The 16,830-nt window shown below is 49.3% G+C and overlaps 1 protein-coding gene across 1 annotated transcript; it reads left to right on the forward strand.

Moving 5' to 3' along the window:
* The first annotated feature begins 1,907 nt into the window (after nt 1-1,907).
* LOC135921346 (uncharacterized) lies at nt 1,908-16,546 on the forward strand. Its single transcript, XM_065455674.1, has 3 exons — nt 1,908-2,117; nt 8,123-8,726; nt 16,539-16,546. Exons 1-3 carry the CDS (start codon nt 1,908-1,910, stop codon nt 16,544-16,546), a joined length of 822 nt encoding a protein of 273 aa, XP_065311746.1.
* The last annotated feature ends 284 nt before the right edge of the window (nt 16,547-16,830 follow it).

The raw sequence follows: 16,830 nt of genomic DNA on the forward strand, positions 1-16,830 counted from the left end.
GGAAGCGCCGGGAGCTTTGGATAGGCGAATCATCGGATGTTGGCAGTAGTCACGTGGTTTCGCATCGGCTATTTCCTCCTCCGAGAGCGAGTCGCACGTTCGGCTTCCGCGCTTGTCCTCTATCTTTGAGCGCGGGAAACGCCCGATCTACCCGACTCTGCTTCGGGGCGTACAGGCGACCAGTCGAAGATACCATAAGAACCAGTTCACGGTTTTGTCGCGCTCGTTAACAAGTGCTGGCAGTGCGTTGCTGTCGCGTGCATCGTGCGATCTCTTGGTATCAGACGACATAGCGCTGCGCTCTGCCAACTCATTTACGCTTGCGATACTGTCTGTCAGCTGAGAATGAAAAAGAATGACATTAATAAATTACTTCTGCATTGCGTAAACACCCGGTTCCACACGTTTATACTTCAGAACTTGGCGTATAATATTTAATTTATATTTTACATTTATTCAGCAAGGTGAAACATTCTGCGTTTCCTCGATTAACTCGTCATATAATGACGTACGCTTCAGAGGTGGCACCCTCTCATCTATTGGTCGCGTCCTCCCCTTCTTCCACCAGCGGCTTATGAGGGGCACACCTAGTGACGTAAGCGGCGAAGCGAACGGTTCGTATTCCGAACCGTTATAAGATTCGGCCCCTGGACACGCTCGCCGTCAGCGCGCGGAGCGAGATAGCATCGCCTCGGTGTGGCCCCGCTGCCGCTCCGGCCACCTGAACTGTGGTCCGTTTACTTTTATGCGAAGCATATTACTAGGGCTCAACCCAGCTCCTCAGGCGCGGCGGTGTCGCCTTCAATACCACGTGACACCGTGGCGTCACGACAGAGGAGAAACGGGGCTCCAACTCGCGCCGTCGCTCGCGGCGTCGCCTTCAAGGCTGTTTTGTTTTTATGCGAAGCATACTAGCCGCACAACCACGCTCTTCCTTGCTGCACCGCGCGCGGCCGCGTAGCTACCATATGACGTCATAACAGCTGCAAAGCGGACGCTTAAGCTTCGCCTTCAAGAGTGGAACGCGACGGCGTTCCCGTCGACCCGCCAAGGGGTGTAAGAGAATGGGCTACGGCGCAGCGACTACGCGCCCCGCATCGGACGCGGTGAGCGTCGAGCGACGCACCGTTCGGCGCGACAACGAAATGTGCGCCTGAGCAAGCGACGCACGCCTTAGCCGACGCCGACGACACCGGCTTTTCTGCGACACGAGCTCCTTAACGCTGTCGCGTTAAAATAAAGGCTAGTATGCTTCGCATCCTGGGCTTAACCTTAGCTAAGCCACAGCCATTTTTTTTTTGGCCGACTATATATGGTAGCCACGTCGGAGAGGGTACGATGAAAACGCTCCGTCAAGCCGTTGATCTGCGGATGGTAACTGGAAGTCATCTTGTAAATTATGGTAAGAGGCGCGCAGAACTTCGGTAAGAATAGAAAAGAGGAAGACCCTTCCGCGGTCGCTGAGGAGAACACGCGGAGCGCCATGGCGTAAGAAAATGTTGTGTAGAAAGAAATCGGCGACTTCAGCAGCAGTCACCGATGGTAGAGATGCTGTCTTCGCGTAGCGTGTTAGATGGTCTACGGCCGTTACAATCCACGTTAGGTCATGTTAGGTCCATGTTAGGTCGAGGGAAGAGGACCGCGCAAGGAGGAAGGAAACTGAGGAGAGGCCCTACCTTCTCCGCGCGCTAGGAGAAAAGTGTGGAGGAAATGACGTAGTAGGTTCTCCTATGTTTTGCTGTTTTTTATTTCCTTGCTGTAGTGGCCCCGCCTTTCGGGCCACAATGGCGGCTTTGTTATTGTTCTGTGCGCTCACACGTGTTGCTCCGTAGGTTTCGTACCGTGGCAAACGCGTTGTGCGGGCAAGTCAGGGCTCGGTCATCTCGCCGTTGTTATTCAACCTCGCTATGATCGGGGTGGTCAAGCGACTCTCTCGCGTCGAGGGCGTCCGGCACACCATCTACGCCGATGACATCACGCTGTGGGTTCAGGGAGGCAGCGATGGTCACATTGAGAGCACGCTGCAGGAAGCCGTCGACGCGATCGAAGACCAGCTGAACGGTTCCGGTTTGATCTGCTCACCGAGCAAGTGCAGAACTGCTGGTGTTAACACCGAAGTACGTCAGACGTAACAATAGCGAAGCGCGAGGGATTACGAGGCCATCAAGATCGTGACAAGGAACGGCCAAGTGATCTCGGAGGTCGACAAAATCCGGGTGCTCGGCATGATTATAGACAAGCGACGGTACAACGGCGAGACTATTTCCCGCCTTACAGCCAAGATTACCAACGCAATACGTCTCATCAGACGGGTCGCCAACCGCAAGGCCGGGATGAAGGAGGAAAGCTTGATTCGGCTTGTGGACTCCTTCGTAATCAGCCACGTCACCTATGTTGCAGCCTTCCACAACTGGATGCAATGTGAAAAGAATAAAATCAACACCCTTATACGCCGAGCTTACAAGGCGGCGCTCGGACTATTCGAGTGTACGAACACCAACAAGCTCCTGAGCCTGGGGGTACAAAATACCCTCGAGGAAATTGCGGAAGCGCAATGGAGCGCCCAGCTGGAGCGGCTCTCTATGACCGAAGCCGGCAGGCGCCTACTTCAATACTTAGGCTTCACGCCCGGGGCGAAAAACTCGAGTAGCGACGTTTCTGTCCCGGACGGGACCCGGTGCCGGATTCGGGTATACCTCATCCCGAGAAACATGAACCCGGAGTTTAACAAGGAGAGAAGAACGGCGAGAGCCAAGGCCCTCATCGACTTTCACGCCAAGGACGAACACGCAAAAGTTCGTGGATGCGGCAGAATACCAGGGAGAGTGCGCGGCGTTCGTAGCTATCGTCATCGAGGCGTCGTCCGGCGCGACGAGGGCAGCGGCGAGCTTACGGTGTGTCAGGCGGAGGAGGGGGCCATTGCCCTGGCCATTGCCGACCCCGGGTGCCAGACGGTGTTGTGCGATTCGCGAAGTGCAGTGCGGAACTATGCAAAGGGCAAAGTGTGTGGTGAGGCTGTGCGCGTTCTATGTTCGGCTGACCTGCAACGAGAGAATCGATATATTAGAATCAAATGGTTCCCCGCGAACGCGGGCAACGATGCGTCGGAGAAGCACGATAACCACAACGAAACGGCACACGCAGTGGCGCGAGCGCTAACCAACCGCGCCGCTGCAACCGACCGTCCAACGTGGTGTAGTGCCAAGGACCGCATGACGACGTTCAACGAGCTTACACAGTTCCACCGCCTGGCTCGAAGGACTTTGCCACCCCCGCACCCGGGACTGAGCCGAGCGGAGGCGGTGCTGTTCAGACAATTGCAAACTGGCTCCTTACCCACCCCAGTGTTAATGACTCATCTATACCCGAAATTATATGTGAGTGATGTGTGCCGCGTGTGCCAGCGCGAGAGGGCCACCCTGACGCACATCCTATGAGATTGCACCAAGTTCCCCGACAAAGCTTCGACATGTACAACGATTCCGCCGCGACTCGCGGCTGCGGCGGAATGCTACGACCACGAAAGCCAAACCTGGGCCGTCCAGCAGGTCTCGGCGGCTCTTGAAAGACAAAGGCCGAGCGAAACCGACGGAACGTTGCCCCTCAGGGCGACCGACCGCGGGAGTAACCCGCGCTGGAGTTGAGACCACTCGCTGAGAAGACGTCAGGGCCCGCGTCACGGCGCCATTTAGTCATGGTGTCGTTCTGCAGGCGACAACATGAAGTTGTTTCTTTCTCTCTCTCTCTTGCGTTGATCCCCGTGTTTTGTTGCGCTGCGTTATCTGGACCGTGCTCTAACGGATGTTGCTGTGGCCAAGTGGGACAGGAGAAACTGAAGTTCGTGAAATGAACGCGCATGCAACGCTGTACGCAATGTACCGCGCCACGACAATGACAACGGACGAAGTAATATCCGCGGGAAGTTTGCCCTCTTTGGCGGAATCATGCTAACGTGCTAACGATTTTCAGGGAGCGCGCGGGTCCGAGCAGCACGGTTGCGCGCAGCGCGGCGTGGTTTCCCGAGAAATGTAAACAAGAGAGGAGAACTGGCCCGATAGGCAGGGCAACGTCAACTTCCGGCTTCACTTTCGCTTCACAAAGAGTGATGTCAGGGCCCCTCCTGAGTTTCCTTCCTCCGTGGGACCGCACAAGTCTATTCCAACTACTTCGAAAGCGAAGCGGGTCAAGGCAGAGGTTGTAAAGAGCCAGAAGGAGCTGTTGTCGGTCGTTTGCGGCTTTGACAATGAACGCAGGACGCAACGTACTTCGCAACGGCTGAAGACAGGCCATGCCAGGAGCAGCGACTTCGTATTCTGTCGTAAGTCTTGTGGTAGTCTAGATGACCGGCCGTGGGATGATCGTGAAAGGCTTCGAGCACCTCACGTTGCAGAGAACGCGATGTGACCGGGACCCATTTGTTGCCATCGAGATGATAAATGTAGCCCTATTGTGCAGCTTGTAGGAGTTGAGGAGGACGTCGGGATGAAAAACTTGGAAGGTTTATTTACATTATTTACTGTGAGTCAATTAACAGTCTTAAAGTCATTACGGGCCGGCAGCAACTCAGACGCTGCGGCCCGTGGCAAGAAGCTCGAAAGAGATGAATCAAGGAATCCTCCAGGAATGCTCTCGGTCCGTCTCTTTTAAGCCCTTCGGCGTCTCGAAGACACGTCACGTTCGGCCAATGGGAGAGCCGGCTCAGGTGACGCCATTTTCGGCCAATCGGCGAGCCCACTCAGGTGTCGTCATTTTCGGCCAATGGTAGGCGCCCGTGCGATGGTGTCACACCCGGCGGAGACGGTCGCTGTTTGGTCCCCAATTGTCCGAGGGCTTACTTCTCCCTGCGGTCTTGCCTTGCTGACTTGCAATGCGCCGTCACAATAGGCGGATGGGGGCGACGCCGCCAGGGTTTCACGGTGCATTACACGCGTCTTGCCTCTTGGACCCAAGTTACCCGGAACAGTGCCAGGCTCTCGCTCCACTTTCGGGAAGAGTCAAGCAGTGAATAGCTCCACCTGCGGCACACGTGGTGGGGGCCGCCAACTTGTTTGCACGTGCCGCGCCTCGGGAATGTGGTAGCCGTGCTTCTGCGCTTCTTAATTAGCTGTGGCGCGATTCGATGTGGTCTTCTGAACTCGAAGAAGGCTCAGGAAAAGGTCCCGTATCTAACAGCTCGTCCTCGCCCCGGAAGTTCGGAATGACCGGTGAAATCAATTCGCTGGCCATGAGGAACGCTAGAAGAACCTGCAGGGTAATGGTGTCGAGCCTCGTTTGACGAACTTCGGGATCCTGGGCCCTGGAGAACGTACGTCAAACAAGAGACTTTTAGCTCAGCGGGTTTACGTTTCGCTCCGCTCGCGGTCTCCACCGTTGCGCCAGCGGAGCGGTTCGCGAAAAAAGAATTTTAGCCCGGCGGATCACTCACCCCACGGAGGAAGGAAACTAAGGAGAGGCCCTACCCCCTCCGCGCGCTGGAGAAAAGTGTGGCGGAAGTGACGTAGTAGGTGTCATTTTTGTTTGCTGCTTTTTTTTTGCTGTATGGTCCCGCCTTTTGGGCCACAATGGCGGCGTTGTTAAGGTTTTGAGCGCTCACACGTGTTGCTCTGGTAGGTTTCGTGCCGTGGCAAAGGCGTTGTGTGGGCGGATTTGCGTTAATCACCGTGTCTTGTTGCGCTGTGTTACCTGCACCGTGCTCTGCCGGATGTTGCTGTGGCCATGTGGGACAGGAGGAACTAAAGCTCGTGAAATGAACGCGCATATGTAACGCTGTACGCAAAGTACCGCGCCACGGCACTGACAACGGACCAAGGAATATCCGCGGGAAATTTTGCCTCCACTTCAGCGGAATCATGCTAACGTGCCATCGCAGACCGAAACCAATGCGTTTCAGAATCTACAGTGAACGCCTTGCAGGTCAGTGATTCCTGCTTTTGACAGCGCATGTTGCATTTGCGACACGTAGAACGTGCGGTATTCAAGAATGCATAATCCTAGTTTCAGAACTTCCTGTTCAGTAACGACTTGCTTTTGTGCATATTAAAACACGTGTTGCTCAACTGTTGCTTGTTTCTCGCATTACTCGCGACAGCGCCGACTCTTTTAGGCAGAGCACGTTCGAGGGTCATGCATACCTGCGCAGGTGTACCACAATTAATACACACGTGCTGATAGAGATTTACCCAGAATATGTGCATTTTGCTGCCCTCGACATCGACATATGCTCGTACTCCCTCTACTGTCACGTCGGGGGACTGCTGTCCATTCGCACGCACATCCTCCTTCACAATAGCGGCCCCGTTCAGCTTTTCCTCGGCTGCTTGAAGTCTTTTTTCAACTACCTTCCGTGCATCACGCGCCCTATAAAGCTCTGTGTATATCGGTAATTATGAACATGTAACTTACAGAAGTTGCAGTTACACGAGTAGGGAAGTGCGTTTCCGCTACATTTCTTCAGCGCTTTCTGCACACGCAGAGCCATCTTGCGGCAAACACAGAAGATCCCCTCCTCTCAATGTACGATGCTGCCCCGACAGGTGGCGCGTCACGCGCGCATTGGGGTTGTGCGAGGACAGGTGCGAGGCGCGTCGCGTCCCGGACTCCCTCTCCCCTGACGACGTTTCTCCTTGCTCCGACACGGGTTGCAGAATCAAGCGTCCTTCCATTCTTGAGATCACTATCTCTCTATCTCTCTGCCCGTGCCGATCACGACGTTTGGCTGGCGTGCGTCGTTTCCCCAGGGCTCCGAGACACAGTGTTCTTTGGTTCGTTCCGCTTGCTCAGGCGCCCGTTTCGTTGCCGCGCCGAACGCTCCGTTGCTCGACGCTCACCGCGTCCGATGCGGGGCGCCTCGTAAGTGATCGCTGCGCCGTAGCCCATTGTCTTACACCCCTTGGCTGGTCGACGGGAACGCTGTCGCGTTCCACTCTTGAAGGCGAAGCTTAAGCGTCCTCCAATTTTTTTCGTTTGCAAATGCCATAATACTATATTAATGCACAGCCCGTGCCTTTTAGCAACAATCGATGCGAACAGGATCCAAATCCTCAAAATGTCTTAAAGCAACTCTAACTAATGTTTCAAAAGGAATCAATGCCACGGAGGCCCAAGGTATGACACGCTCTCGCACGCGCTCAACCACGCGGCCACGCTCTCACTTTTCTACCAAAACACACACAGTAAAACCACCAAGTCGGGGGGACTTTGTCGCTTGCTAATGGGAAACCCCCATTAGCAAGCGGTAAATGATTGAGTGTCTTGAACATGCTAGCCTGTGCGTCGTTGATGATCTACTATTCTCTCTCTACGACGGCTGTCTGACGCTTTCCCAAATCTTACTGCTCCTATCGGGGGATGTAGAACTAAATCCAGGGCCCATGAATGCAGTTGAAGGTGACCAAATGACAAACATTGAAAGGATTCTCTTAGAAATGAAAACAGGCCCGGAAACTGTGCTTGCGAAGTTAACGGAAATTACAACAAGACAATGTGAATTAGAATCCAAAATTACGGGCTTAATAGAGAGGACCAACAATGTAGAAAGTCGTATTGCTCGGGTGGAAGAAATGGAAGTAAATTTATGGCTAAACTAGACGACTTGGAAAATAGAAGCCGTAGACAGATTCTGGTCTTTTTCGGGTTGCCTGACAGGGAGCATAACGAGACGTGGGAGGCGTCTGAAAAACTTATAAGTGGAATATGCAAAGATGTGATGAAACTTGATGATATTTCGGTTGAACGGGCTCATCGCGTAGGCGTTTTCAGAGAAGGCAAAAACCGGCCCATAGTAGCATGCTTTTCAAGGTTAGAGGTTTTCAAGGCTAGAGAAAATATCTTTAAAAACGCTTACAGACTAAAAGGCACTTCGTACAGCATCTCTGAAGATTTAGGCCGAGCCGTACAAGAAAAAAGACGTCAGCTTTGGAATTATGCGAAAGAAAGAAGAGAGAACAAAGCAAATCGTGTTCGCTTGAGTTATGATAAATTGATCATCAATGGGCAAACGTTTGTCTGGGATAGCGATATGCGGATGCCAGTTCCACTTCAGGCGCATGCGTGACTGGACAGAGGCAAATGACGCATTCCGAATTCCGTTCCTCCGAAAGATAACTCAGCACGTTGCTCACAGCCTGAACGGCTCTCTGTCCTGCTTGTAAACTGTCGCAACATAAAGAACAAAGTCGATAACTTTATGTCTTTAGTAGCCAATGTTAAACCTCCGATTGTGATGGGCACCGAATCATGGTTAGACAAGACTATACCTAATGTAGAAATCTTTCCGCCTGGTTTTACTGTCTATCGGAAAGATAGGCATGGACATGGCGGGGGAGTATTCATTTTGATATCAAATGCATTGTCAAGTACAGAAATTTTATTTGAAAACAATTCCGAGTCTGTCTGGTGCCTTGTGAAATTGCCTAACGGAAACAATGTAGTGTACGGGACATTCTACCGCCCACCCGGCAGCAGCGACTCATTCGGATTGCTGTCTGAGATGCTATCTCTTCTGCCTAATAGCGTATTTCTAGGGGGGGATTTCAATTTGCCAGACTTCAACTGGAATGCCGGATGTGTGGCTGGTAATAGGTCCCATATTTACACAGCGTTCGAAGAACTGCTCAGATTAAATGGATTGCAGCAGTACGTACTCGAACCTACGCGAGAAAATGCAATTCTAGACTTAGTACTTTGCAATGAGCCGAACATAATATCAAAAGTTACTATTTGCCCAGGTATTAGTGACCGCAGGGCAGTTGTCATAGAACTTAACATACAGCGAGTACGGATGGCGCAAATTCCGCAAAGAAAATTGTACAGCTACGACAGAGGAGACTATGCTGCTATCAGGACCGAACTTGAAAATTTCTTTCCCACTTTCCAATATATGTCAAACGCACGCTGTCCGTTAACTTTGTGGTCAGCATTTCGGGACAAAACACTTAAACTAGTCGAAATTCATGTTCCATGCAGGTACCTGCGGCAACGAAAAAAACAAAAACCTTGGTTTAACGTAGAAATCCGTAAACTTATAAGGAAAGCAAGACAAACGTATAAAACATTTTCTGCCGCACCAGTCTGGCAAATCAGAAACGGTTGCAAGAGAGAAATAAGCTATTGAACGCAACAATTAAATCTGCCAAAGATACCTTCTTTGTTAAATTAAACAAGGACTTGAGAGAAAACCCAAAATCTTTTTGGAAATATGTAAAACAGAATCGAAAAGAAGGCATATCAATACCATGTTTAACTGTTGACGGCAAAACCGTGACGTCGGACTATCAGAGGGCGGAATGCTTGAACCAGTACTTCCAATCTGTGTTTTCGCTATTACCTGCTGGGGAGACTTCGCTTTTGAGCAACGCCAATCAAGGCGATATGATGCCAGACATTGAATTTGATGTTAATGGCGTCGACTCTTTATTACGGTATTTAGATGACACAAAAGCAATTAGACCTGATGGAATATCCCCAGTGGTGCTTGAAGAGTGTCATAGCATCATTTCTCCTTATTTAACGATCATTTATAAGCTTTCCCTTGAAACAGGCCTCATTCCCCAAGATTGGAAAACGGCAAGCGTGACACCCGTTTTTAAATCGGGCGATAGAAAACTCAGAGAAAACTATAGACCGATTTCACTAACGTCAATATGTTGCAAAATATTCGAACACATTTTATTTAGTAACATATCTGCATTCCTTGACTCAAACGCTTTTTTTACACCTTCCCAGCACGGATTCCGAAAAGGTTATTCCTGCAACACACAACTGAAAGAATTCCAGCACTTCTTACCTAAAACCATTGATAACAATAGTCAGGTAGACGCAGTTTTTATTGATTTTCAAAAAGCTTTCGATATTGTGTCCCATAAGCTCCTAGATGTAAAGCTTGCTGCATGCATTAAATATAAACGAAAACGTTCAAAATTGGATACGAAACTACCTAAACGGAAGAACCCAGTCTGTTGTCCTAAACAACGCTGCATCTTCACAAATAACTGTTTCTTCGGGCGTTCCTCAGGGAAGCGTACTGGGCCCCTTGTTATTTTTAATCTACATAAATGACATTGTCGAACTAATAACATCACCCATAAAACTATTTGCTGATGACTGTGTGATTTACAGAGAAATTACCACTGAAGATGACATAGATACATTGCAAACAGATTTAGATAAGGTAGCGATCTGGTATAAAAAATGGAACATAAATTTAAGTATAAAAAAGTGCAGTAGCCTAAGTCTTTCCAGAAAATTATCCAAATTTCAGCACCGATATAACATCAATGGCACGCTTATCGACATACAGTCGGAATATAAGTATTTAGGAGTCTATTTTACCGAATCACTCACTTGGCATAAACAGATTGACACTGTCATAGCAAAATCTAGTGGGATGTTACATTTTATTCGCAAAAATTTTAAACAGAGAACACGCGAAGTTAAAGAAACTTTATATTTCTTACATGTTAGAACAATACTTGATTATGCTTGTGTAATATGGGATCCCTATCAAGATTACCTCATTAATAGACTGGAAAAACTACAGAACCGAGGAGTAAGGTTTGTTTGCAATAAATACAGCCCGTACTCTAGCGTTTCCGACATGAAGGCCACTTTAAGATGGGATCTACTACATATGCGTAGGCAGAAGTTAAGGCTTAAACTATTGCACCGAATATATAATAATCAGACAGGTATTAATCGCTATAGCTGTCTCCTGGAACCAGATTATATATCGACTCGCTGTGATAACAACAAAAAGATCTCAGCCTATAACTGCAGAACAAACACTTTTTACTACTCTTTTTCCCCAAATCAATTAGACAATGGAACAGTTTATCAAATGATATAGTAAATGTGTAAAATAACGAACCATTCTATTCAGTGCTGTGACGGCGCTCTTGTAAAACAAATGTATGTGTTATATATCTTGGAACCTGCTTGTTTCACGTTACTTGTATGCCTTTCTCTAACAGCTATTGTAGTGCTTCTGTTTGTGAGTATATCTGTCCAAAAGCTTTACTGTATTACTGGTTATATTTTGTTCCCCCCTACGTAATGGCTTTATGGCGATGTAGGTACTTTGTAAATAAATAAATAAATAAATAACTAAATAGCTATTAGTCTTGCCACCTCCAAGCTACCATTTAAAGGCTACAAACGCTCAACGTTTGTAGCCTTTAAGGCTACAAACGTTGAGCCTTTCGCGCCACGTGCTTCAGCACGTGGCGCGAAAGGACGCTCTAACCATCCCACAAAACCAAATTTACAGGAAACACCTGCGCACGCGAAATATGAGAGACAATAGAAAGAAGCAAAAAGAAATCCACCTATTTACTACTTAAAGGCAAAGAAAATCAGTAAATAAAAAAAAACAGAAGCGAGCTCAAAGCATGCACAAAAACTTATGATTTCGTCGCCGCCACGGAGCCCCGGAAAGCACGTCAATTCGCCACAAAATCTCAAGACCGAATGCCATGCGAAAAAAGCCCCTTAAACTTCGTAAAGTAGTGCCATGCTTTGAAGAATGCCGCCTCCTCCTCGCGCGCTCTGGGCGAGGTAGTTTTCACGTCGCTATTGGCCTAATATGATCACGTAGACCCTCGCGCCGTGTATCAGCGCCATTTTTGCTCGTGAAGCGTCTACGGAGTGGCAAGGAGCGCATGTTGGCGCCGTTACTATGCTTGAGCAGTGTGGGTGGCGCCATGGTCGAGGAAGGAGCGTGAAAGAGAGGAGATACGAGGAGAAGTGAAGGCGGAGGACGAGAGTGTCGCTACTTTACGAAGTTTAAGGGGTTTTACATGCGATTAGGGTGCCTCGATGCGCGCGCTCCCCTTCGCCGCCGTGAAGGGTGAAGACAACCGCGTCGTCTGCTACGGCGTCCGCCATTATGATGCCCGCTCCATAGGCAGTCAACGGGCGTAGCGCAGCTGCATGTACAGTTCGCTTTGATAGCGTCTGCTGCTTTAATGATATGTTGAGAACACGAAATTTTCGCATCAGCAGTGTGAAGGTATCAATTTAATATTCTGTCATTTTTATTTTTAAAGCGGAATTTACAACTGGAATTGCTGGCAGCAAAAAACTGCCGTCCACGCCAGCCGCGCAGACCTTAAAAGAACGTCTTGTTGGGCTAGCTGGTGACTGTTCACCTTGGTTCGAGGCACGAAACCTACGCAGGCACGAGTCCCGCCGTCTTTCGCTATGTCTGTGTGTGAGTTTCGTGCCTTTAACCAAAGCGTAAAGACCGTTTGGCTGCCAGCTGAGACCCAAATTTGTTTAACAAACAACGTGCCACCACGGGACAAAAGAATAATTGTCATCGCACACCCTACTTTCAAATCTTGTTTTCGAATCAGTCATCAGTTAGCCCATTTACGGGCTGAATGCTGCAACGCTGAGCAGAAAGCAATGATCGTAACAGTCAAATAACAAAAAATAACCAAAAGCCAAAGACTGTCGGCTTTCTCTGAACAAACAAGGACAGTTTGAGGAAATTCTACAATATGAACTGAAGGCGTGTGCGCTTTCCAAATTAAAATATTAAAGCTTCTTGCCTATACTGACAGGTGGAACAAGGGTAGTGAGCTAAGAAATCATTTTAAAAATAAAAATTGGCACCCTGTTATATGTATGCTCAAAAAGGCAATGCTGTAGGTCAACACTGGTGTCATGCTGTCCACAAAATTCGCAGAGCCCGAACACATCAGCTCCCTTTTTCGTTTAATCTGTCACCGTCCAAAACAAATTTCTGTCGTTAAACGGACACGTAGCCTTGAAATCCTCAACAATCATCTCATATCCGATATTCAAATAATTCGCCGATCATCGGGTGGAGAAAAAATAGCGAACGCACAGACAATGCATGATCAAATTACTCATGTCCAATGCACAACTACGTGGCTTCTATACATAGCAGTAGCCACCAATTAAGTCATAATGAGTCGTGACATGACATGCTTGTCATGACTATACATGCGTCATGCGTGGTCACAGGTTTCATCCCACCCACCCGCAAACACACGCACGGACTCCAAGTACCACCCGAATTGGACAGCGGCACAAGAATAACGGCGGGAAAACACGTCAACACAATCCGTATGTCATTACAAGAACGGCAAGCTTAAAGCTCACGTTACCTTCTACTGCGCCATGCGTATGCTCTTCCAGCTAAGTACAAAACCAAATTGTACGAGGCGCGGGTCACAAAGAGCGCACAACGTACGCTTACTGTACACCTTGACGCTCTTGCGGCCGGTGTGCAACAAGCGATTAAAAACAAAGCATTTTGTGTAATCCACAAATAAAGAGTTACACACGCATGCATATGTGCCAGACATCAAGAATACAAGACGAATACGCTACGGGAAAAAGCACACAAATGAACGAATAACTACGAATACTGAAATGGCATAACTTACGCTGCACACACACGACCGGTCTGTGGGTTGCCACTTGTCGCGCTTGACCTTGACCAGCCAGAGGAGTCATTTTTTCGATTCTTTAGGAAATCAGAACATCTTCCAGTCATTCCATGAGTGGTTCGTGCACTGGGGCACGCTACACCCGGGCATTTCGGACCAGAAAACGCCGTGCACGTGTCTCTCTCGACCAACCGTAACGAAATGTGGGGAGCGCAATGGCGGCCGGCGGTCGGAAGGCGGCACTGACCCCTTCACAGAATGACTCCGCCCTCCGAGAGGGCGCGTGCATCGAGGCACACTACATGCGATGTGACATGCACGCCGCGGAGCGTCGGTACGTGCAAAGTTTGCATTGTAGTAGCATTGTAGCCCACCTGGTGGCCCGACATGTTGCACATGCTAAGGTCCCTCTATAATTTTCAAGGTAGCGACATCTGCCGCGCGCGCCACCTAGGAAGTTCCTGTAGCAGATGGCGCCCACGCTAAACCATGGCGCCGCGGCATTCATGAGGTGAAAAACTATCTGCACACGCGCGGAAATAAAACCTACTGGTGCCTGACTGTGGTGAAAAAGGAATTAGAAGGGCCCGAACTGCTAAATCTAGTCCTTTAATTTCAAATGAGCGCTGAAAGAAAAGCGCTCCAGAGAGCGGAATGAGGGCTTGATCGCCTCGATTCCGCATGTTTACATTTCGTTCGTTTGCGCTCAATCACCGCGCGAGCCTTGGTGATTGCTTGCGCTTAATCCCGTTTGCTCAGTTAATTCTTTTGCCTGTAAGTGCGCTGCGTACACATGGTGGTTACTTTGAACGAAGAATTCGTGTAAAAAAGAAGGCTGACAGTCGCTTGGACCAAAAACTTTCGACATAACGTCGCTGAAACGTGCGACCCTCACGGCAACTAAACAACATCCTGTGTGTATGTGGAAACGAGTGCTCCAACAGTCTTCTTGCCGCTGAGTGTGTCTGTCATGTAGCGATTACACGACGACTGTTGTGTTTTGTGGTTCAGTGCTACGAGCCAGTGCAACTGTCGTGACATTCTAAATTAAGCGGTGGTATGGATCGTGTCAGCGAGTCTCCTCGACCGTGTTCGGGCTGCCAGCGCGATATAATCTCGTGGCACACCAACATCGAGCGTAGTGTGTGCGCGTGTGTGAATGCGGTTGACTGTTCTCGTGAACCGTGCAACGTCGCCACGTAAGCTTGAATCATTACGTGCATTGTTGTGTTTATGCCTTTTCGCCTCCGTGCACCGCTAAAGCCCCTTAAGAATTAGAGGGCCCTTATACGAAACGCACGCGAATTGGCCTAGCTATTACTTCACTGTGTTTTGCTGGCAATCCGTATATCGCTTCGGGTGTTTTTCTTATGTTAATTTGCAGTGTTTCATCAGTAAAATGGCATCGCCGATTACTGAAACATCTTCGACCGTAAGGGAAACTTGGAAGGAACGAGCTCGCAGCTGTATGTAATCTACTTTGATATATTGTATTGCACTTTATTATTTGATGGCCAGTAGCAGTGGCTATGCAGTATTTGTTTTTAAAAGCAGAGTAATGGAGGCACTTAGGAATATATTTATTCACATATGCTGTGCACAAAATGCGATTAGGATATGCAGAGTTCAAAATGACTTTTTGGAGATATTGTTAAGTGCAGTTAACAACGCGCGCACGAACACAGGAAAGTGTAAAAGTAGAATTCGCTGCTGAAATTTGTTATTTTTTTATCGCACGTAACGCAATGCGGATATTTGTCAGTGAGTTAAGGCGCTTCTGTCCCGCTATTTATTTGCATGCTAGGTCATACTGAACTTGCCAAGTCAATGGGCTCATAATGCACTAAAATCAATAATATCCACAAATTTCGGCCGTCAACATTTATGCGCGCGAGTGAAATACTATTGCAGCTCTGCACCCACACGTGTATACTTTCTCTCGCACCTTCGTATCGCTCTACGTTACTTTTCCTCGCATAGTCGTGCAGTTACCGACGGTTCAGTCTTTCCGTCCAATTCTATGCGACCACATTTATCTTCTGGTGAGGCTTTGTTTGCCGCGCGGGATGTAAAATACCTCTTTGCCTTCCTCCGTCTGATCTCGGCACCCACCCGCACAGCAACAAAGGATTTCGGTCCTTCGCATCCTAGGTCATACTGAGCTATTCAGCGGGCTCATAATGAACTAAAATAAATAATCTCCACAAACTTCGGTCATCAACATCCATGCGCGCGAGGGAAAATACTATCACAGCTCGACACACGCACGTATATACTTTCTATCGCACCTTTGTATCGTTGTATGTTACTTGCCTCGCATAGTGGTGCCGTTACCCACGGTCCAAAGTCCTTCCGTCCAATTCTGTGCAACCATACTTTTCTTCTGCTTAGGTTCTGGTTGCCGCGTGGGATGCATATTAACTTCTTGCCATCCTTCGTCCGGTTTCGGCACCCACCCGCACAGCAACAAGGCTTTTCGGCCCTCCCGGAACGAAATTATTCCAGCAATGTGCGTAGCACAGCAGTCGAAACGTGCTCTCTTCGTCCGGCGCGCAGGAACTTTCATGGCGGAAAAGGGGCGCAGCAAGGTCACATGTCACAGTTCAGCCTATCGCTGGCGTCGTCGGCTGGATCAAAGCCTTTCGGTACTTTGAAATTATTGAGGGGCTTTACATTCAGCTGCTGCATGCTGCATGTAGCTAGACCTGGTTAACTCAAGCAGGCTAGGTGATGCCAATAAAACATCATTGTCTTCATCAACAGCATCGTAATGTGCCGCGGGTCAAGGGACGTGACATGTGCGCCGCGTTGTCTCCACACCTGTGTTTACTTTTCCGTAGACGTAATAACGCCTCGTCGCAAGATACGAACCGCTGATGAAGCGAATCGTAGAGCTACGCGCGGCTGCAACCACGCAACATCGGGCTCAGCAGACGGCTGTGCAGAGAGCACGACAAGCCGTAGCTCGCCGTCGACGCCGAGCGGACAGTTCAGATCGTCCTCGTGAAAACGACGTGAAGAGCCTTCGCCGCCGAGACCCTGCAGTGCGTGCTGCCGAGAAGGGAGCTCCTACGTAGCCGCTCCTTCAGCTTACGCTGTGACTGTGCTGCGTGTGCCGCGCAGGCATCTGACATTTTTGACGTACGGTGTTAGATATGGAGCTGTTTCCTGCGATTACTTCGAGTTCCCCAGACCACATCGGATTGCAGCACAGCTAATTGAGGAATGCAGAAGCAGGAAAGTGCATTCCAGAGAAGCGGCCGAGCAAACAAGTTTAAGGCAACAAGTTCACGTGCCAACAAGTTCGTGCGTCACCGGGATTAGAAGGAGGCCTCGTACAATGGAGCTCAATCGTCCCCCTTCGGCTTTGAAGAAGGCATCTGCTACCGCTGCGGAGCCGAGCCACCGGGTGCAG

The sequence above is a fragment of the Dermacentor albipictus genome, unplaced genomic scaffold (genome assembly GCF_038994185.2).
Source record: "Dermacentor albipictus isolate Rhodes 1998 colony unplaced genomic scaffold, USDA_Dalb.pri_finalv2 scaffold_12, whole genome shotgun sequence".
In the NCBI taxonomy this organism is placed as follows: domain Eukaryota; kingdom Metazoa; phylum Arthropoda; class Arachnida; order Ixodida; family Ixodidae; genus Dermacentor; species Dermacentor albipictus.

Bases quoted from the DNA above. Each gene is read 5' to 3' on its own strand.
- LOC135921346 (XM_065455674.1), top strand. From the start codon at position 1,908: ATGATCGGGGTGGTCAAGCGACTCTCTCGCGTCGAGGGCGTCCGGCAC. The intron at 2,118-8,122 runs GTACGTCAGACG...CGTTGCTCACAG, and splicing joins CTGCTGGTGTTAACACCGAA to CCTGAACGGCTCTCTGTCCT.